The 21715-nt window shown below is 47.8% G+C and overlaps 1 protein-coding gene across 1 annotated transcript in view; it reads right to left on the reverse strand.

The window, feature by feature from the left end:
* The window catches only part of LRP4 (LDL receptor related protein 4), a 49215-nt gene that overhangs the window by 8490 nt on the left and 19010 nt on the right, over nt 1-21715 (reverse strand). The window contains exons 13-33 of the mRNA XM_068555169.1: nt 21484-21640; nt 19623-19840; nt 19286-19462; nt 18418-18540; nt 16519-16727; nt 16260-16341; nt 15372-15477; nt 14407-14608; nt 12750-12939; nt 12534-12665; nt 11461-11601; nt 11009-11095; nt 10731-10902; nt 9933-10095; nt 9585-9810; nt 8925-9228; nt 7334-7552; nt 7038-7172; nt 6075-6183; nt 937-1081; nt 548-661 (exon numbers count right to left, since the gene is read on the reverse strand). Coding sequence (XP_068411270.1) covers nt 548-661; nt 937-1081; nt 6075-6183; nt 7038-7172; nt 7334-7552; nt 8925-9228; nt 9585-9810; nt 9933-10095; nt 10731-10902; nt 11009-11095; nt 11461-11601; nt 12534-12665; nt 12750-12939; nt 14407-14608; nt 15372-15477; nt 16260-16341; nt 16519-16727; nt 18418-18540; nt 19286-19462; nt 19623-19840; nt 21484-21640 — 3411 coding nt within the window. The remainder of the gene's footprint in view (nt 1-547; nt 662-936; nt 1082-6074; nt 6184-7037; nt 7173-7333; nt 7553-8924; nt 9229-9584; nt 9811-9932; nt 10096-10730; nt 10903-11008; nt 11096-11460; nt 11602-12533; nt 12666-12749; nt 12940-14406; nt 14609-15371; nt 15478-16259; nt 16342-16518; nt 16728-18417; nt 18541-19285; nt 19463-19622; nt 19841-21483; nt 21641-21715) is intronic.

The raw sequence follows: 21715 nt of genomic DNA on the forward strand, positions 1-21715 counted from the left end.
GTGCGCGGGCTTCTCATTGCAGTGGCTTCTCTTGTTGCAGAGCACGGGCTCTAGGCACGCGGGCTTCAGTAGTTGTGGCACATGGGCTCAGTAGTGCCTCACGGGCTCTAGAGCGCAGGCTCAGTAGTTGTGGCGCACAGGCTTAGGTGCTCCGCGGCATGTGGGATCTTCCCGGACCAGGGCTCGAACCCGTGTCCCCTGCGTTGGCAGGCGGATTCTCAACCACTGCGCCACCAGGGAAGTCCCAATTTCCAATATTAATAGCTCCGGATGGGCTAGCTGGCCCACAAAGGGCAGGAAGAGAGAATAATGCACAGGTCACAGTAGGGATCAGGGAATCAGGAGACCTGATTTCCATCCTAGTAAATGCCAGAAGCCAGACAAACCTGGGTCTGTACCATTCCAAAGCTCAAACTCATTGCTCCCAGTCACTCTGCTGTAAGAACCCCTGAGGGGAAATCTCACCCAGAAGAACAAAGCTGAGGCTGCTGAACCCCTGCCCTTCCAAGGGCTCTGCTGTTCCAGGAGGCCAATTAGTTCAACTCACCCAGGGAGCAGGGCCGGCCATCAGGCTCGTCAGGACAGGCACAGACAAAGTCTGAGGCTCTGGCAAAGCAGAGGTGGGTGCAGCCACCGTTGTTCACACCACAGGCATTGGTCCCTGGGGGCAAAGCAGATGTGAATATCTGGCCTGGGGCAGAATCAAGTCTCCTAATTTGACACTTCTCAAAAAGGAGGAGATCTGGGGCTACCTTACTCCCAGGGACCGTGGGGCAGGAGGGGTATAACGACAGGGGGCTGAAAAGGTCTAAGAACTTAAGATGTGAACCAAAAGGCTCTCCTGTGGCTCTAACTGTCTTGGTTATTAACAGTCCTCGGGGTGACCAACCAACCCCACCAATGGTAAGGAAGCAGGCTCAGGACCCTGGAGTCCACCTGTCTGCCGCTGAGGGGAAACCACGATGATATCCATGAGTCCCTCCACATTCGCCAACACCGTCTCCTTGTTCCGGCCTGAGTACTTGTCAACACGCTGGATTGACTTGGTCTGCCAGTCTGTCCAGTAGATCCACCTGTCCTGCTACTCAATAGGGAAACCCCAAAAAGAGTAACTATTAATAGGCAGACCCTGGTACAGCTTCCGTGCCTCAGCCCGTGTGTTCCCTCTGTCCAAATGCCCTCTTCTTCCCTTATCCATGTCAACTCCTGTGCATCCCCAGGTATGACATTATCCAGGAAATCTCCCCCAATCCATAGAGAATTCACCATTTCCTCCATGCTGCTCTGAGCTTGTCCTCACTTCCACAAGTGAGTTTCGACACTCTATGGTCATTTGTTTACATCTATCTGTCCTGCCAGATTAAGTTCTTCAGGAACAAGAATGTGGTTCATTCATCTCTCAATTTCCAGCACTAACACTTAGTCCTCAGTCAGTTGACCCAGTGGCTCAGTGAATAAATAAATTCCTGTACCTAGCAAACAGGAGTAAATTGCGGGGGGCGGGAGGGGGCAGTCCTTCTAGGTCCCCGTTCTTCTGGGCCCATCACTCAGAGCCCTGGCCCAAGTCCTCTGGTTACCTCTGCAGGCAGCTGCCCTCTAATGCAGTGATCCTGAGATTCTCTACCAGGGGTGGGGAAGGGCAATGTAGGTGGTTCCCCTCCCATCCCTGGAGTATACGTCAGAAACCTCAGGGGAAACTTGTAGATTGAAAAACTAAATTCAATATAATTCTGTAGTTTTACATTTGGAGTACAGGGGGGAAAAGCCTATCATTAAGTAAAGCCAGACAAAATCTTATTGGCCAGTAGGATATAATGCAGAATATAGATAGAGTGGATGTTTGTCAAAAAGGGACAAAGATTTTTAAAAATTGTTTATTTATTTATTTATTTTGTTTATTCCTTTTTTTGGGGGCTGCATTGGGTCTTCGTTGCTGCGCGTGGGCTTTCTCAAGTTGAGGTGAGCGGGGGCTACTCTTCATCGCGGTATGTGGGCTTCTCACTGCGGTGGATTCTCTTGTTGCGGAGCATGGGCTCTAGGCACGCGGGCTTCAGTAGTTGTGGCACGTGGGCTCAGTAGTTGTGGCTCGTGGGCTCTAGAGCGCAGCCTCAGTAGTTGTGGCGCACTGGCTTAGGTGCTCCGCGGCATGTGGGATCTTCCTGGACCAGGGCTCGAACCTGTGTCCCCTGCGTTGGCAGGCAGATCCTTAACCACTGCGCCACCAGGGAAGCCCGAGGGACAAAGATATTTTTTTTAACATCTTTATTGGAGTATAATTGCTTTACAGTGTTGTGTTAGTTTCTGCTGTATAACAAAGTGAATCAGCTGTATGCATATGTATATCCCCATACATATCCCCTCCCTCTTGCATCTCCCTCCCACACTCCATATCCCACCCCTCTAGGTGGTCGCAAAGCACGGAGCTGATCTCCCTGTGCTATGCAGCTGCCTCCCACTAGCTATCTATTTTACATTTGGTAGTGTATATATGTCAATGCTACTCTCTTACTTCATCACAGCTTACCCTTCCCCCTCCCCGTGTCCTCAAGTCCATTCTCTACGTCTGTGTCTTTATTCCTGTCCTGCCCCTAGGTTCATCAGAACCATTTTTTTTTTTTAGATTCCATATATATGTGTTAGCATATGGTATTTGTTTTTCTCTTTCTGACTTACTTCACTCTGTATGACAGACTCTAGGTCCATCCACCTCACTACAAATAACTCAATTTCGTTTCCTGTTATGTTTGAGTAATATTCCATCGTATGTATTTACCACATCTTCTTTATCCATTCATCTGTCAATGGACACTAAGGTTGCTTCCATGTCCTGGCTATTGTAAATAGTGCCGCAGTGAACATTGTGGTACATGACTCTTTTTGAATTATGGTTTTCTCAGGGTATATGCCCAGTAGTGGGATTGCTGGGTCATATGGTAGTTCTATTTTTAGTTTTTTAAGGAACTTCCATACTGTTCTCCATGGTTGCTGTATCAATTTACATTCCCACCAACAGTGCAAGAGGGTTCCCTTTTCTCCACACCCTCTCCAGCATTTATTGTTTGTAGATTGTTTGATGATGGCCATTCTGACTGGTGTGAGGTGATACCTCATTGTAGTTTTGAATTGCATTTCTCTGATGATTAGTGACGTTGAGCATCTTTTCATGTGTTTGTTGGCAATCTGTATATCTTCTTTGGAGAAATGTCTATTTAGGTCTTCTACCCATTTTTGGATTGGGTTGTTTGTTTTTTTGATATTGAGCTGCATGAGCTGCTTGTATATTTTGGAGATTAATCCTTTGTCAGTTGCTTCGTTTGCAAATATTTTCTCCCATTCTGAGTGTTGTCTTTTCGTCTTGTTTATGGTTTCCTTTGCTGTGCAAAAGCTTTCAAGTTTCATTAGGTCCCATTTGTTTATTTTTGTTTCTACTCTAGGAGGTGGGTCAAAAAGGATCTTGCTGTGATTTAAGTCATAGTGTTCTGCCTATGTTTTCCTCTAAGAGTTTTATAGTGTCTGGCCTTACATTTAGGTCTTTAATCCATTTTGAGTTTATTTTTGTGTAGGGTGTTAGGAAGTGTTCTTTTTTTTTAAAATTAATTAATTAGTTTATTAATTTATTGATTGATTTTTGGCTGCACTGGATCTTTGTTGCTGTGCATGAGCTTTCTCTAGTTGTGTTGAGCGGGGGCTACTCTTCGTTGTGGTGCACGGGCTTCTCATTGCGGTGGCTTCTCTTGTTGCAGAGCACGGGCTCTAGGTGTGCGGGCTTCAGTAGTTGTGGCACGTGGGCTCAGTAGTTGTGGCTCACAGGCTGTAGAGCACAGCCTCAGTAGTTGTGGCACACGGGCTTAGGTGCTCCGCAGCATGTGGGATCTTCCCGGACCAGGGATTGAACCCATGTCCCCTGCATTGGCAGGCGAATTCTTAACCACTGCGCCACCAGGGAAGTCCAGGAAGTGTTCTAATTTCATTCTTTTACATGTAGCTGTCCAGTTTTCCCAGCACCACTTATTGAAGAGGCTGTCTTTTCTCCATTGTATACTCTTGCCTCCTTTATCAAAGATAAGGTGACCATATGTGCGTGGGTTTATCTCTGGGCTTTCTATCCTGTTCCATTGATCTATATTTCTGTTTTTGTGCCAGTACCATACTGTCTTGATTACTGTAGCTTTGTAGTATAGTCTGAAGTCCAGGAGCCTGATTCCTCCAGCTCCATTTTTCTTTCTCAAGATTGTTTTGGCTATTCAGGGTCTTTTGTGTTTCCATACAAATTGTGAATTTTTTTGTTCTACTTCTGTGAAAAATGCCATTGGTAGTCTGATAGGGATTGCACTGAATCTTTAGATTGCTTTGGGGAGTATAGTCATTTTCACACTGTTGATTCTTCCAATCCAAGAACGTGGTATATCTACATCTGTTTGTATCATCTTTAAGTTGTTTCATCAGTGTCTTATAGTTTTCTGCATACAGGTCTTTTGTCTCCTTAGGTAGGTTTATTCCTTGGTATTTTATTCTTTTTGTTGCAGTGGTAAATGGGAGTGTTTCCTTAATTTCTCTTTCAGATTTTTCATCATTAGTGTACAGGAATGCAAGAGATTTCTGTGCATTAATTTTGTATCCTGCTACTCTACCAAGTTCATTGATTAGCTCTAGTAGTTTTCTGGTAGCATCTTTAGGATTCTTTAAGTATAGTATCATGTCATCTGCAAACAGTGACAGTTTTCTTCTTTTCCGATTTGGATTCCTTTTATTTCTTTTTCTTCTCTGATTGCTGTGGCTAAAACTTCCAAAACTATGTTGAATAATAGTGGTGAGAGTGGGCAACCTTGTCTTGTTCCTGATCTTAGAGGAAATGGTTTCAGCTTTTCATCATTGAGAATGATGTTGGTGTGGGTTTGTCATATATGGCCTTTATTGTGTTGAGGTAGGTTCCCTCTATGCCTACTTTCTGGAGAGTTTTTATCATAAATGGGTGTTGAATTTTGTCAAAAGTTTTTTCTGCATCCATTGAGATTATCATATGGTTTTTATCCTTCAGTTTGTTAATAGCTATATCACATTGATTGATTCGCATATATTGAAGAATCCTTGCATTCCTGGGATGAACCCCACTTGATCATGGTGTATGATCCTTTCCATGTGCTGTTGGATTCTGTTTGCTAGTATTTTGTTGAGGATTTTTGCATCTATGTTCATCAGAGATATTGGCCTGTAGTTTTCTTTTTTTGTGACATCTTTGTCTGGTTTTGGTATCAGGGTGATGGTGGCCTTGTAGAATGAGTTTGGGAGTGTTCCTCCCGAGGATAAAGATTTTTAAATGATTGAGAATCCCTGTTTTGGCCCCAGGCTTGGTATACCTTTTTTCCTTTCTTGAATTATTATACAGGGTTAGAACTCTAAAAAAATGACAGCTAATACTAAATAAAATGATTAGAAATAACACACACTGAGTGCCAGATACTCTGCTAATGCTTTGTGTATATTTCAGGAGGATACTGTTATTAAACTCGTTTATTTTATAAGTAAGTGAAGCTTAGAGAAGTTCACTATCTTGTCAAAGTTGCATAGTTACTTCATGACACAGGCAGAACTTGACCCCACAGAGCTGGCTCACGGGAGGTACTCACTCAATAAACACTTACCGACTGGCTACCTGCCTCAAAACTCTGGCTCTCAGCCACTCCACACCTCTGCCCACTAAAGTAAGCTGCCTGAGCTTGCATGCTGGGACCACAGCAATGGGATCAACTGGGGAACTTGTTAAAATGAATATTCCTTGCCCAACCCTCAGGAGGCAGATTCTTTATATCCAGTGCCTGGGAATATGCATTTTAACAAGTTCCACAGTTGACTCCGTACAGCTGTTTGAGAGCCACTCCTTCGAATGTTAGAACATGGGACAGCAGGAGCAGCAGGGCGCATAGTGGCAAGGCTTCAGTGTACAAGAATCACCCCTAAAATGAGCTTCTATAGCAAACCTGTTCAGTAGCACCTGGGGCTGAGGCTGCTGATGCAGAGCCCCGAGGAAACACCCCTGTCAAGGAGGTTTAGTTACCTCTCTCCTGAGCCAGTACCTGAGTGAGAGCGAAGGGGTGCGACACGTGGCTGACCAAGACCTGCCGGAGCTTCCCACTGAGGTCGGCGCTCTCAATCCGGTCCAGATGGGCATCCACCCAATAGATCCTGTAAAGGAAAGGAGAAAAGGCGGCTGCTGAAAACACTTGCCAGGGAGTCCAGCCCTGCCCTCAGGGAGCTAGCTGTCCCCTCCCGAGCTGAACTGCCAGGTGCTGTGAGCAGTCAAGTTGACTTGATGAGAGGTCACTGGGAATCCCCAAGCTGAAGAGCAGAACTCGGTTGGTGACTAATAAGTGGGGAGGCCAGGGCTGTTCTGGGGAGGGTAGAAATCTAGTGACCTCGGAGGAGCCAGCCCCCAGTCTCATCTTCAACGACTTGATCACCCTTTGACTCCTACCCAAGAATCTAAGCCCAAATTCTTATGAACGCCCTTCAAGAAGAGACTCAGTCTACAAAGAGCTCAGTGAAGTTAACGGAAGAGGGCATTCCTCTCCTCCAGTCCAACTCTCCAGGTGACTTTGATTCCCTTCCCTTCTTCTGAGAGCAGACAGGAGAACTGACTGCTTTGGAGCCCCTTCCTCCCTCTTCTCCTGCCCTCCAGTATTTTTAATCTAGATCAGGAGTTGCAAATTCCAATACCTGATGGGATCAGGAGAGCAACAAATGCAAAGAATCAGCCATTAACTGGATGGGGGGTAGTGGGATCTGTGGTCCAGCCAGAGGACATGCTCTGCTAAAGCATTCAAATGAAAAACATGTAAACCAGATAATCCCCACCTGAGGGTTGAGTGCTGGATTCAGCAACACCTGCTCCAAGAATTTGTTCCCTCATACTTCTCACTGCTTGCTTTTCCCTACCTACCAAGGAGCTTTCTACTTGTTTGTTTTCACTGCTTCAATCTCAACCATCCTCTCCTCTGCCCACCTGATTTCCAGGAGGCTGTCTGGGACAGGATTCCCACCTGCGGGTATCATAGTCCAGGGTAAGGCCATTGGGCCAACCGAGGTCTGTGTTGATGAGGACCTTCCGCTCAGAGCCATCCAAGTTCGCCCGTTCAATCTTGGCAATGTGGCCCCAGTCTGTCCAGAAGAGGTACCTGGGACACAATAGTGCCATCAGCAAGGCATGGGAAGATGGCACCCAGAGGTCGAGAGAATACAGGGACACCCAGATACCATTAATATATAGGCATCTTTCAAGAGCCTCTTCACCAGGCCCTTCTTCCCTGGGTCTCTTTTCTGCTGGCCAAAAACTTACCCCTTCCTGGGGAAAACGGCAATGGCCCGAGGTTCATCCAGGCTGTTGTTAATCAGCACTGTGCGGCAGGAACCGTCTAGCCTCGAAGCTTCGATGGTATTTCGGCCTGTGTCTGTCCAATACAGATTCCTGGCCACCCAGTCCACTGCCAGCCCATCGGTGGTCTTCAGCCCACGCCCGATCACCGTCTCCATGTTGCTGCCATTCAGATCTGCTCGCCTTGGGGAACAGCCCAGGCAGGGTTGGATGACTGACCAGATCGGCAATAGGCTGATACCCCTTTCATCCGTGTTCCCATAATTGGATTCCCACTACACTGTAAGCTCCGTAGGGGCAGGGACCAAGTATTGATAAGTACATTCCTCAGCATCTAGCACACTAGGTACTCAAAATAGCTGCCGAATTGAATAAATTATTGGGAGGACAGAGTGTTTCCTGCTGTAAGTAGGGGGCATCTGGGCCCATGTCTTGCCAAAAGACAGGTTAATAAACCCCATACACCTTAAGGAGGAGACAAGGATTGCTAGATAGTGATTATGAGAAAGGGCAGATTTTTCCAAAATCTACTGTGCATTTTTACAGCAGTCCTACACCGGGGAATTCAACCTCAGGATGGGGGGCATGGCACAAATACACGGGGGGACTTTTCTAAACTACATATGCCCACCAGCTCCCAGATCCTAATACACCCCTCAGGGAGAACAAAAGGGAATGCTCCTGTTCTTCCACGTGAGAATCTCTGCCATGGTAAAACCCTCTAACTGGTGACAGGGTACCACATTCCTCAGCTGTGTCGGGGTAAAAAATTGGAATAATAAAAATTTAAATAAAACAAAAGTTATTAAAAAACAAAACCCAACACAACCTTGTAAATGACCATAAGCCTTGGCATTTGGCCAGCGTTCCTGCATTATAATACAGATACTTGGTTTGGCTACATGGCCAACTGATCAATGAGTCTTAGAGGATCACTGGAGCTCCTGCAGGGCCCAGTGGTAGGGGTAGAAGGCTCCCAGTCCCCAGCCTGACTTTATCTGTTTGTTTTACATACTGGGCTTCTATCAATCTTTTTTTTTTTAAATATTTATTTATTTATTTGGCTGTGCCGGGTCTTAGTTGTGGCATGCGAACTCTTAGTTGCGGCATGTGTGTGGGATCTAGTTCTCCGACCAGAGATCGAACCTGCATCCCCTGCACTGGGAGCATGGAGTCTTAACCACTGGACCACCGGGGAAGTCCCTATTAATCCTTAAATAGGGAAATTCCCTGGCGGTCCAGTGGGTAGAACTCCGCACTTCCACCACAGGGGACACAATCCCTGGTTGGGAAATCCCACAAGCCGCGTGGAGTGACCAGAAAAAAAAAAAAAATCTTGAAACACTTCATAATCTTTAAATAAACAAAAAAAAACCAAAAGTCTGAAACTCTGCTGTACGTGGTAACACTATAAAGCATACAATTCAGGGTCAGAACTCACTATCCAAGTTGTAGAATCACTTAGTCCATTTAGAGGTCAACACAGACCACAACCTCACCCATCAGAGGTCAGAAGCAGGTCTGTGTCCTCTGGAGGTTTCGGGGACACTCATACCTGATAACATCCAGGAACACATCTGTGTAATAGACCTTTCCATCCACACTGTCATAATCCAGGGAGATGACATTGTTGAGCTCGGGAACGGGCACGTGCACATCTGTGTGGTCGCTGGTGTCCAGTGAGATACGCCGGATGGAGCCGCGGCTGGAGAAGAGCAGGTAGGTCTCAGGAGAGGGGTCACAGGTCTTCCCATCTCCCTTCAGCTGGATGCCAGTGGGGCAGGCACAGGAAAAGCCAGAGGGCCGAGGCAGGCAGAGGTGAGAGCAGCCACCATTTCTCGAGCTGCACTTGTTAAAACCTGAGAAAGAGAAGCACGAGTTTTGACACCCAGCCTGGAATATGGTCTGAACCTTATAAAGGCCCTAGTTTTTTGTGCCTGATTGTCTGCTATTCTACATAACAGGATTCGGTGCCTGGCAGGGAAGAGGCAGAAGGACCAGGGGTGTCTCCAGGAGTCCTTTGAAGATGACAGCACCCTGCTGTTGCAGTACCAGCCATACCCAGAGGGAACACAGCCTGATCCTGCAAGGGGGCTTAGGCAGGTCCCTGTCTCTCTGGTTGTAAAGGCATCTCTGTGCTCTGGATATATCTCTGATGTTGAGATACCCCCAGAAAGTCAGAGGCTCTGGCTTACAGCCCTAGGGGTCTTCTCACCCAGTGGCTGTGCCCTGTCCACAGCCTGGATGTCCATGAGGCCTGGCAGGTTGGACCTCACCAGGATGACATTGCTGCCAGTACCCTTGTCGGCACGGTGGATGCTACGGGTCTGCCAGTCAGTCCAGTAGATATAGGAGTCGAGCAGGGTGAGGCCATATGGGTGCTGCACAGGTGACACCAGTGTGTGCCGACTGGCACCATTCAGATCGGCAGCCTCAATTCGCTATAGAGGAAGGAGAGGGTGAGGGGTGGCTATCAGAAGACTGGGAGCCCTCAGCGGAGATCCCAAATAGGCCCCTCCCATATCCCCAGGCTTCTGCAAAGCAGCAGGAGTAGAACCCTCACCTCCGTGTGGGCATCAGCCCAGAGCAGTTGGGAGCTGGCCTTGTCCACAGTCAGTCCATTGGGCCACCCTAGGTTGTTGCTGATGAGCACGGTACGGTCTGAGCCATCCATTCCAGACCGCTCTAACTTGGCATTCTCCCCCCAGTCTGTCCAGTACATGAACCTGGACAAGAAACAATACTAGCTGGTTATTTCCACAGTTCCTGTATACTGTGAGTACTTAACAATATGCCAAACACTGTGAAAAGTATTTACATGCACAAAAGGGAGTTGTTGCTTAATGAATACAGAATTTCAGATTTGCAAGATGAAAAAGTTCTGGAGATCTGTTTCACAGTAATGTGAATATACTTAACACTACTGAACTGTACACTTAAAAATGGTTAAGATGGTAAATTTAATGTTATGTTTTTTACAATTTAAAAAAAGTACTTTCCATGCACTATCCCACTTAATCCTCACAAGGTCCACAGGCATGCATTTTCATTATCGGCTCCATTTTAAAGGCAAGGAAGCTGAGGACCAGGGAGGTTAAATATTGGACCCAAAGTGACAGACGCAGCTAATAAATGGTGAAGAAATTTGAATCCTGGATTTCTGATTCCGAGGTTCATGCTTTTAACCTCTACACTATACTGCCACCCTGAAAGAAGTCACAAGGAAGTGGAAGTGCCCCAGAGAGGTCAGTCTCAGTGCTCCTTTGAAGCATGCTTGCTCTCCACTGCCCCCCTTCACCCCATCCTTCGCCCCAGCTGAGCCAGCCCATCCCGCAGCCCGGAGCCACAGAGCTGCTCTCACCCCATCTCGTGGTACAGTACAATGGCACGGGGGCTGTCAAGGTTCTGCCACACCAACACCTTCCGCATGGACCCGTCCAGGTTGCCCACTTCAATCCGGTTGGTCCCCGTGTCTGTCCAGTACACTTTCCGGCCAATGGCATCCACTGCGAGCCCATCTGTGGTCTGTAGCCCTGCAGGAAGTCAAGACAGCACACTGGCTCCTGCCTTAAAACAGATGGGATATCTCCCCAGCTCTGTAGCCAGACAGGTGGTCCCCGGGCTGGGAGCAAGGCCCACCTGTGGTGATGATGTCCTCATGCTGTGAGCCATCCAGATTGGCACGGCTGATCCTGTGCAGCGTGCTGTCTGACCAGTACGCTTTTCCTGGAAAGGGAAGCCTTGGCTCAGCCTGGACTTTCACCCTGCCCCCCAAAGGAACACACACAGCTAACATGCCCCGAGACACCAGGGCATGTCAGAGAGCCCTATGCCCCTGAGCAGAGGATATCAAGGGAAATATAGAAATATCATAGCAGGATAGCTCTTGGCAGAGATGAAGAGGAAGGCCCCCAAACCCCATGCCCTCATAACCAGAGAGAAAGTGCTATAGAGGTGGGGCAGGGGTCGTGCCAGAGGGAACGGGGAGCCCCCAGGCTCTTAGCAGGAGGCAAAGGTGGTGGGAAAGCAAGGGCAGCAGTTGCTATAAGGCAGGGACAGTGGGCCAGGAGAGAAGGGAGGGCCACACAGACCTTCCTGGGGATCCACTCCAATGGCAATGGTGTTCTTCATGGTAATGTTGATTGGTACCACCACATCGGCAAAATAAGGGATGTCCAAGGAGACCATGCGTATGTCTATCCTCCTGGCGAAGATGAGGAAACTGTTCATGCCTGCCCAGGTGGGGAGAGAAGGAAAGAGGACAGTCACCCTAGCACAGCCATTAAGAAGATTTGGAGTAAGGCAAACTGAAGTTCATGCCCTGTCTCCATTAGTTTCTAGTTTTGTGATCCTGGGCACATTGTTTAAATTGTCTAAGCCTCACTTTCATCATCTGTAAAATGGGGACAATAACAAGGTGGCTGTAGGAATAAAAGAGATCACGTACAGAAAACCCTTAGCATTGGGTCTGATACATAGTCATAACTCTTTATTAATATCATGAAAATGAATCTCCTTGAAAGACCTTTTACCATGAAGTTTAAGAAACTTCATGTTAGGTGAAGGAGGGCTTTACCCACAACCCGAGAAGCACAATTCAGAGCTCCTTTCTTGCTCTAATTCCCCGGGAAGTTAGCGTTCAAATGCAGCCTACCATGCAGCAGCCCCTAGGGAGAAACCTCAACTTCCAACATCTGGGCAGCCAGGTCCTGCTTCTGAGACCTTTCAATTAAGGTTATACGAAGGTTGTGCTGGTTGTGTGTACTCACAAAAGTGCCATTTCCAAAGGAGGTACCATCAAGTTGTAGATATCATATGTTCTAGTATTTACTATACCAATTTTGGGCAGAAGGAACAAAACTGACTTGTTCTAACTGAATCAGTATATTATGACAACTTCCCAACAGATCAAAGTAAAGTGTCTGAGAAAGGAGCATCTTTTTCTAATATGCATGAAGACACCATGAGACCTAGTTGGATCCTGCTTCTAATCCTGTCTACCTGCTCCTCTGGACCTCTTCTTTTTTCTAAAAGCTTTGTCTCGCTCCTAAGCCTCTAGAAGCTTAGGTTTCTCAGACCACACCAGAGCCCACTTGCAGGGAAGAAAGAGAGCCACTGCTCCTCCCAGAGAAGCTCTATTTAGGTCTGTGATGCTTAGACCTACCTGGTGAACAGGTCTTGCCATCAGGCATCAGGTTGATGCCTGTGGGGCAGGTACAGCTGAAGGCACTTGGATTTGGGGACCGAAGACACAGGTGGCTGCAGCCGCCATTCTCTGTAGCGCATGGTGTGGACACTGGGTGGAGAGGAGTGGGTCAATGGGAAGGACCGTTGCAGAGGGAAGCAGAGGAGAAGCAAGTGTGGGCCAAGGGCTGCTTACCTGGGGGTCGCCGGCGGTGGAAGACGTGGATGTCCATGAGGTTTTCCAAGTTCTCCTGCAGGGTCTCCCGGTCCAGTCCCGTCAGCCGGTCGGCACTCTGAATACTCTTGGTCTGCCAGTCAGTCCAATAGATGCGCTCTCCATAGAGGGTCAGCCCAAATGGGTGGGGCAGCTGGCTTCCAATCAGTACCTGCCAGGGACCCAGCACTTGTGTCATGCCCCAGCAAGTCCTGACAGTACAGAGCAGTGGTCAAGGGCTCAGGTGAGGAGGCAGGATGCAGCTCCGCCAGTACCACCTACTGTGTGACCTTGAGCTAGAGCTGGTTATAAAATCTGAGCTTTGGTCAGCCAATCTGTGATATGATCAAGACAGTGCCTGGCTCCAAGGGTTGCGTGATGATTGTAAAAGATCATGTATTATTTACATAATCTCAAAGTGTCTCTGCACAAATTACTTATTAATTACAAAAGGAGAAACAGCAACTTTACAGTGGACACCACCTTAACCGCACAACCAAAGTTGGTATCACAATGATGGGACAAGCTGACATCTGTGGCTACTGATAAGACACATTGAAAACTCAGGACACGACTTTACTCACTGTAGTATTTCTGCCCCAAATGCATAATCTGAACTTAATCACAAGGAAACATCAGACAAACTGAGGGACATTCTACAAAATAACTGGCATTTACTCTTTAAAGATACAAAGATCAGGAAAGACAAAGACAGGCTGAGGAAATGTTCCAGATTAAAGAGACATGATTACTAAAAACAACTGTGATCTGGGATTGGATCCTGGACTTAAAAAGAAAAATGAAAAAAAAAAAAGCTATAAGGACATTATCGGGGCAATTGGTGGTGAAATTGAATATAGACTGTGGATTAGATAGTAATATTGTATCAATGATAAATTCCCTGATATTGATCATTATACTGTGATTATGCAAGACAATATTCTTGTTCTTAGGAAATATGCACTGGACTATTTTGGGTTCAACGGCAGGATGGCTCCAATTTAATCTAAGATGGTTCAGAAGAATTGTGTGGTGTGTGTGTGTGTGTGAGTGTGAGTGTGTGTGTGTGTGTGTGTGGACAGACAGAGAATGAGAATGATATAACAATGTAGCAAAGCACTGAGTAGAGTTCCCTGTGCTATACAGTAGGTTCACTTTGCTGTACAGCTGAAACTAACACAACATTGTAAAGCAACTATACTCCAATAAAAATTAATAAAAAATTATCTTCAAAGTTGCTATCAAGAAAAAACAATGTGGCAAAATATTAGTTATCGGTTCTTTTGACTATTCTTACAACTTGTCTGTAGGTTTGAAATTATATCAAAATAAACAATAAAAACAGAGAGAGAGAGGTCATGGGCCCAGTATGCAACTGGTGATTAATTAGCATTAGTGGTGATGGTTATTAGGAAAGCACTTATACCCCCAGCCCACAAGCCACATGATCCCTAGTTTCCTTTCATCCTCAAGGAGCAGGGACTCCGGGCTCTGGAGCACAGCTGCAGTTTCAGAGAAATAGCAAATGCACCATGCTGGATCACCCCTAGGCTTCCCTGGGTCCTGTTAGCTGCCAGCCAGGAAGCGCCACCCTGGAGGCTGTCAGGGCTGTGGGAGGATGCCTTAGCGCCACACTTACCTTCCTTTTGCTGCCATCCAGTCCGGCAAATTCAATCGTCTTCATGCCGGCATCAGCCCAGTATAGCCGCTGGGACCCATAGTCAATGGCTAATCCATTAGGCCACGTCAGATTAGAAGAGATGATGACCTGACGACCTGAGGCATCCATGCCAGCTCGTTCAATCTTGGGGCTTGCACCCCAGTCCGTCCAATACATGTACCTGGGCACAGGCAAGGGAGGTCTTACAAGCCTTCCAGTTAATACCAGTGGGGATTCAGGGTTCCTAGGGTTTGAGGGTTTCTGCTTGCTACAGCTACCCCAGCCTCTTGCCTCAGTTCCCAGCCCCCTCCTGGGTTCTGGTCTTGTATCTCACATCCCTATCAAAAAGTACCGGAGGATCTTAAATGTTTCCTTGACTGGATGGGTTAAATAATTACGATATATCAACTTAACAGAATTCTATATAACCATCAAGAAGAAAAAAATAGATCTATATAACCAAATGGAAAGATAGCTAAGATATATAGCCAAGTGAAAACCCAAGTTACAGAAGAGTATGCCACTGTTGTCAAACCAAAACCATCACCTCCACCGCTACATGTATGCGTACACATAGAAGAAAATCTGGAAAAAATACCCTAAACTGTTAACCACGGTTATTTTTGGAGAGTGAGATTATAGGGAATCTTCACTTTCTACAAACTTTTTTTTTTTTTTTTAAAAACAATGGATTACTTTGGTAAGCAGACCAAAAAACCAACCAAACAAACAAAAAAACAGAAAAAGAAAAAAATTTTTAAATGTAAAAAGTTTCCTTGTCCGTGAGGGAGACAGAGTTGTCACGATGCTCTGTGGTTTCTACAGCTGCTCTTGCTTCCTTGGTGCGCCTGTAAGATTTAGCCACTCTCTCTAACCTCCAGACTCCCCTCTAGTACTCAGATCTGGGGGTGGGGAGAACTTGTTCCAAAGGGGCTGGTGCTCACCCGCCCATGGGTTCCACCACGATGTCCCGGGGACGATCAAGGTTTTCCCAGATGAGTACTGTTCTCATGCTGCCATCCGTGTTGGCCACTTCAATCCGGTCTGTCCCTACCAAGAAGTAAGAGGCAAAGACATTAACTAGTCTTGGTCATTCATCCTCTTACCTCCCATGCCCAGCACAGAGCATGGCATGCCATAGATGCTCAAGAAATACTTTGTGATAAATGCGCAACGGATATTTAGTGAATTGAATTTCGAGAAGAAATTCAAGGAAGTGATCAGTTCCATTTCGTAGAAGAGTTAAGGCTTCCTCAACCCAAGCAACCCATTCTGTCCTATAATTTAAGGCAATGCTTCTCAAATTTTAGTGTACACAAAAACCAGAAGAGCTTGTCAAAGTACAGATTCCTGAACCTAACCCCCAAAGATTCCAATTCAGCAGGTCTGATGTGGGGCCCAAGAATCTGCATTTCTAACAAGTTCCCAGGTAATGCTGACGCTGATATTGCTAGGAACCACACTTTGATAGCTCTGGTTTAAGGCATTCCCCTTACCTCCCACACTTAACTGCCTAATAGAAAATGCCTCTTTTACCAAGACAGCGATGGAAGGAAAACCACGGGGCGTAGGTTCCTTACCTGAAATGACGCAAAGCATTCTCAAGCATCAGCTGCACAGCAGAAGTAGCCGCCACTTGAATGGCAAATGCCAAACCCTCAGATGTGAGCTGCTAACTTCAGCTCTGCAGCAGCCCAACCACTCCTGACCTACCAAGGACTTCAGGTCAAGACAGAAATGGTCTAGGAGGGGCACTGGGCCCTTTATACCCGAGGCCAGGGTTTTAAATAAGAGGATCCCAGAGAGCCAGGCCATAGTTGCCCTCTACATACCTGCATCTGTCCAGTACAGCTTGTTGGTGACCCAATCAATGGCCAGGCCTGCCGGGCTCTCCAAACTGGTATCCACTACCACCTAGGCAGGAAGCAAAGCTGTGTCACCAACTGGACTTACACCCCAGCTCTGGGGCCCAAACTCCACCAATTCACAGGCTGGCAAAGGTAGGGGAAGGAAGCCCTTACCCAGGAGAGGGTGAATTCCATCCCTCAATCTCTGCCCTCCCCGAGGGCCTGGGCCCATGCTGGGCCCTACCTCCTGTCCTGTTCCATCCCACTTGGCCCTGCTGATGGTGTCAGTGCTGACATCTGTCCAGTACACGTGGTCATCCCGGGAGTCCCAGTCAAGGGCCACAGCACTGCGCACGTCAGCCAGTGGGATGACATCGTCGGACAGGTCCTCTGTGTCGAAGCTGATCCGACGGATGTCCATCCTTCGGGCAAAAAGCAGGAACTTGTCAAGACCTGATCAAAGGCCGAAAGGGGTCTTCTTTTAATGCTCTAAATCCAATAACAATGACAGACACAGACGCTCACCTGTGTGACATCTGGTTCAATCACACTTCCTGGGGTCTGGTGCCCTTTGTCCCCTACTCTTCACACCTCAGGCCCCCTTTGAGCATCGGGCAGCCCGTGCTGGCACAATCAGACTTTAAGATCCAATGGAAGTAGACTTGACCAGGGCCCAGAGGTGCATCCTGTTTAAGTGTCTGTCAGCTTCATCTCAGCCTGCCTCTCCTGTTACTTTGCTCAGTCTCCTCTGATGTACTGGCTAGGTCACTGTCAAGCCCACCCTGCCTCTCTGCCTCCATGTCCGCTTCAGGACTTCTGCTCCACTCCGTCATCTAGATCCCTTCTTCTTGCTCTCCACGACTTCAGCCAATAATGACTATTTGCAGAGCACTTACTCCTTGCCAGGCACCGAGCTTGGTGCTTTTCTTGCCTTGTTTCCTTTACCCTCGTAACAACCCTTTGTGGTTTATGCCATTTTTATTCTCATTCTCTAGATAAGCAATCCTGAGGCTAACAGGGGCCAAGTAACTGGTCCAGGATCCCACAGCTACAAAGCACCGAAGCAGGGACTTGAACTCAGGTCTGACTCCAGAGATGGAGCTCTGGCCACACCTCTATAGAGATTCTTCCCAGCTGGCTCTTCTCCATCCCCTACCCCTATTCTGGTCTGTCTGAATATTTCCCAGTATACTATTCTGCTTGGGAAGGCACTTCCTGCCTAACTTTATCAGCTGTCTTCTTTTAAGCTCTGGGAAACCTTTAAGGGGAAGTTCCTTGCATCTCATTAAGACAACCATGGAAAAAGCTGGGCACAAAAGAAGGCAAGGAAATGAGGTTCTCAATCAAAGTGTGTTGAATGACCACTGCCCCTGCTCCTCTGAATAGTTTTCCTAATTTCACTCTCTGGAAAAGACCTAGATCCCAAGAGAAATTTGATTTTAACCAGAGATAAGAGGATCAGTGGGCATACAGCAGTAAATGAGAAGAGCTGTGATGTGTGAGGAATTACCCCAGCCCCTTGCTGGTTGTGCTATACATCTGGATCACTCCTCTCTGGACTATTCTTAGGAAAAAGCACCTGCACCACTGAGCTAGACAAGGCCACCCTCTCAAGGCAATACACCTTCAGGACCTCAAATGAAGCCAGAGTAGCAGTTCAGGGAGCCCCCTGGGAATCCCATTGTCTTTCACTCACTAGGCTCTTATTTATCCAGGGCTTATGTATACAGAGCACCATCAGAAGTCCTAATCTTACTCTATGGTTTAGGGGCTGAGAGAAAGTCTGTAACAGGGTGAGGCTAAAGGTAAAGAGCTAGGAAACCATTCCCTTGCTTTGTAGAAGGGCCTGGAACCCTCTTGCTGCCTACAGACAAAGCATCCTGGGTGAAATGATACACAAGCCTGGCTGCAGGAGTTCATACTTGACTGGGTGGTGTTGCTGAGCCTTCAGGGACTACTGCTGGGCCCTCAGCCCTCAGCTTTGACATTGGAGCCCTTAGCCTCTTACATTCTTCCTCTCCAGGGGCTACCTGAGGAGCCCGGCTCCTCCCCACAACTGGCAATCCCTGAACTCTATCCCTTGTTCCTTCCACCCACCCTCACAAGGCATGTCCATTGAGGCAGGTGCCCTAGACCCACTTACTCTGGGCACAGGCGTGGCTGCTGATCTTGCGGAAGCCAGTGGGGCAGGCACAGGTGTAGTTCTGTCCACTGGGCAGACACAGGTGGGTGCAGCCTCCGTTGTTGTCCCCACAGCGGTTTTTCCCTGCTCAAAAAGCCCAGAGCAAGAAGGTCAGGTAAGACCAAAGGTTGGGAGAAACGGTCCCAAGGCTAGTGAGTTGTGGTTTAGCAAGGGTGTGAATTCCCTCAAGGGAGGAGCTACGCCTTATTATTTTTTATATCTGCCCCACCTGTGAGCAGAGTGAATACCTGACACACAGGAAATGTCTGCATGAATTAGATGGGGACAGTGAAATTGAAAGTCTTTCATGGGCTTCCCTGGTGGCGCAGTGGTTAAGAATCCGCCTGCCAATGCAGGGGATACGGGTTCGAGCCCTGGTCTGGGAAGATCCCACATGCCGCGGAGCAGCTAAGCCCGTGCGCCACAACTACTGAGCCCGTGTGCCACAACTACTGAGCCCACGTGCCACAACTACTGAAGCCCACGTTCCTAGAGCCAGTGCTCCACAACGAGAGAAGCCGCCGCAATGAGAAGCCCATGCACCGCAGTGAAGAGTGGCCCCCGCTCGCCGCAACTAGAGAAAGCCCGCGCGGCAACGAAGACCCAACGCAGCCAAAAATAAATAAATAAAATAAATAAATTTATTAAAAAAAAAAAAAAGAAAGTCTTTCATGAGTCTCAACGTTGTACTACCCAAAATGTCCAGCAGAGGGAGGGATTCGCCCACATCAGTGCTAATCTCAAATTTCCCCGCGGGAAACAACGGCAACTGTGACAGGTGCAAGGTTCTCAGAAGCACTGGAGGCCCACCAGGTGGGCGGTTTTTTACCTGCAGGCTGGCGCTGGGGGTGCAAGGTGTGGATGTCCATGGGGAAGTGCAGTTTGTTGCGAATGATCTCCTGGTTCTTGCCGGTAAATTTGTTAGCACTATTGATGCTCTTGGTGTGCCAGTCTGTCCAGTACAGGCTATCTTCAAACACGGTGATGGCAAAGGGATGCGGGAGGCCTGGGGGAAAGTCCAGGAGGACCTCAGTCTAGACATGGCCTGCCTGGTCCCTCGGCCCAGGCCCAGCAACTGTACAAATCTCACCCTCTGCCAAGGCTCCTGGGGGCTGGGACGGGGGAAGTAGGATGAGAGATAAAGGAGAGTGAAGGGAGGGCCTCACCCTGGCTGATGACAGCCTTGCGGTGACTCCCGTCCAGATCGGCCCTCTCGATAACGTGGTGCTTAGCATCAACCCAGTACATACGACGCCCGGCATAATCAATGGTGAGGCCGTTGGGCCAGAAGAGATGGGTATCGGCGATGATGCGGCGTCCAGAGCCATCCATGCTGGAGGCCTCGATGCGGGGGGTGTTGCCCCAGTCTGTCCAGTAAATGGTACTGGGAATAGAAAAAAGGACATTGAGAGGAAGGCAGTAGAGGGTGGGTAAGTACCCAGGATAGTAATCAGGCAGGGGGCTTTCGTTGATTTAACCCAGGTGATTCCAACTGGTAGGAGATACATTCTGTTTGGTCTGCAGAGCATTTTTTCAATATTTGAATTTAAATGTCTCTAGACAGGGCATGTATTCATTTAACAAAAAAAGTTTTGGAGTACCTGCTACAAGCAGGGCATATCTATCTCGGGTATTGGGAGTGCAGCAGTGAACAAAACAGATAAAGATCCTGACCTTGTGGAACTGACAATGTACTAGTGTGATACGACTTAGGACAAGCACTTTCTTCTTTGTCACAATGTCTACCACCGCCTTTTGTAATTTCACACACATGCACGCGTGTGCACACAGACACACGCTGTGTTTCTAAAACAGCTGACCTACAACTGTAGGATCTTAGAGGACACCCCCCTTGACTGACTGCACTTAAATTTTTTTTTTTAATATTTATCAATTTGGCTGTGTGGGGTCTTCGTTGCGGCACACGGGAGCCTTCGTTGTGGTGCTCGTTTGGGCGCATAGGGCTTCTCCCTAGTTGTGGTGTGCAGGTTTTCTCTTCTCTAGTGGTGGCGCACAGGCTCCAGGGCACATGGGCTCCAGAGCGCGTGGGCTCTGTAGTTTGTGGCACGTGGGCTCTCTCGTTGAGGCACACAAGCTCAGTAGCTGTGGCGCGCGGGCTTGGCTGCCCCGCAGCACGTGGGATCTCAGTTCCCTGACCAGGGATCGAACGTGCGTCCCCTGCATTGGAAGGCGGATTCTCTACCACTGGACTACCAGGGAAGTCCCTGCATTTAATTTTCAAAAGCCAGAGGCTAAGAACTTCCACTTCAGGAGACCTTTCTTCTAAAAATAAAATTATTAATTTTTATTTTATTTTATTTTTAAAGTAATGCCAGCTTCTTGCCATTCAACTTTGCCAGGTGTTTTTTAAAATTTATTTTATTCTGATTTATTTATTTTTATTTTTTTTTGGTTGCGCCGGGTCTTAGTTGCGGCTCGCCAGCTCCTTTAGTTGCAGCACATGCGCTTTTTTTTTAGTTGCAGCCGGTGGGCTCCTTAGTTGTGGCAGGCAAACTCTTAGTTGCGGCATGCATGTGGGATCTAGTTCCCTGACCAGGGATGGAACCCGTGTCCCCTGCATTGAGAGGCGGATTCTTAACCACTGCGACACCAGGGAAGTCCCTATTAATTTTTATTAATTAGCTCAACCCTATGAACTAATAACAAAAATACTAAACATCTACCACTTATATAATGTGTGTCATGCCATTTAAAATGCATCATCTCATTTAATCTTTAATCTTCACACGGCTATGAGGTAGGTATATTTTTGATCACCAGTTTAGAAATGAGTAAAACGGAGGCATAGAGAGATTAAGTAGCCCAAGGCCATACAGCCAATTACTGAAGAGCTGTAAATCCAGGTGTGTCTGAGTGCACAGCCAAGGCTATTAACATCACACTCTGAGGATGCCCGCCCCCCACCCCACCCCACCCCCTACCAATAAAGTCTGGCCCAGGTGGCGGGGGGAACTGTCCCTGGAGGTTGCATGAGGAACCTGGGAGCTTGAGCCACAGCTCACTCACCCCTCCATGGGGTGCAAGGCAATGGCCCTGGGCTTCTCAAGGTTCTGCCACAGCAGCACCTTCCGGTGGGCCCCGTCCAGGTTAGCCACCTCAATCCTTGATGTCCCCGAGTCGGTCCAGTAGAGTTTGTCATGGACCCAATCCACAGCCAGGCCCCCTGGTGGAAAGAGGCCATGGAAGAATGTCAGGGGTTCAGCCCAGGATCCTCTGTGCCATAGAAACAAGGGCAGCT

Source organism: Eschrichtius robustus, chromosome 11 (assembly GCF_028021215.1).
Source record: "Eschrichtius robustus isolate mEscRob2 chromosome 11, mEscRob2.pri, whole genome shotgun sequence".
NCBI lineage: Eukaryota > Metazoa > Chordata > Mammalia > Artiodactyla > Eschrichtiidae > Eschrichtius > Eschrichtius robustus.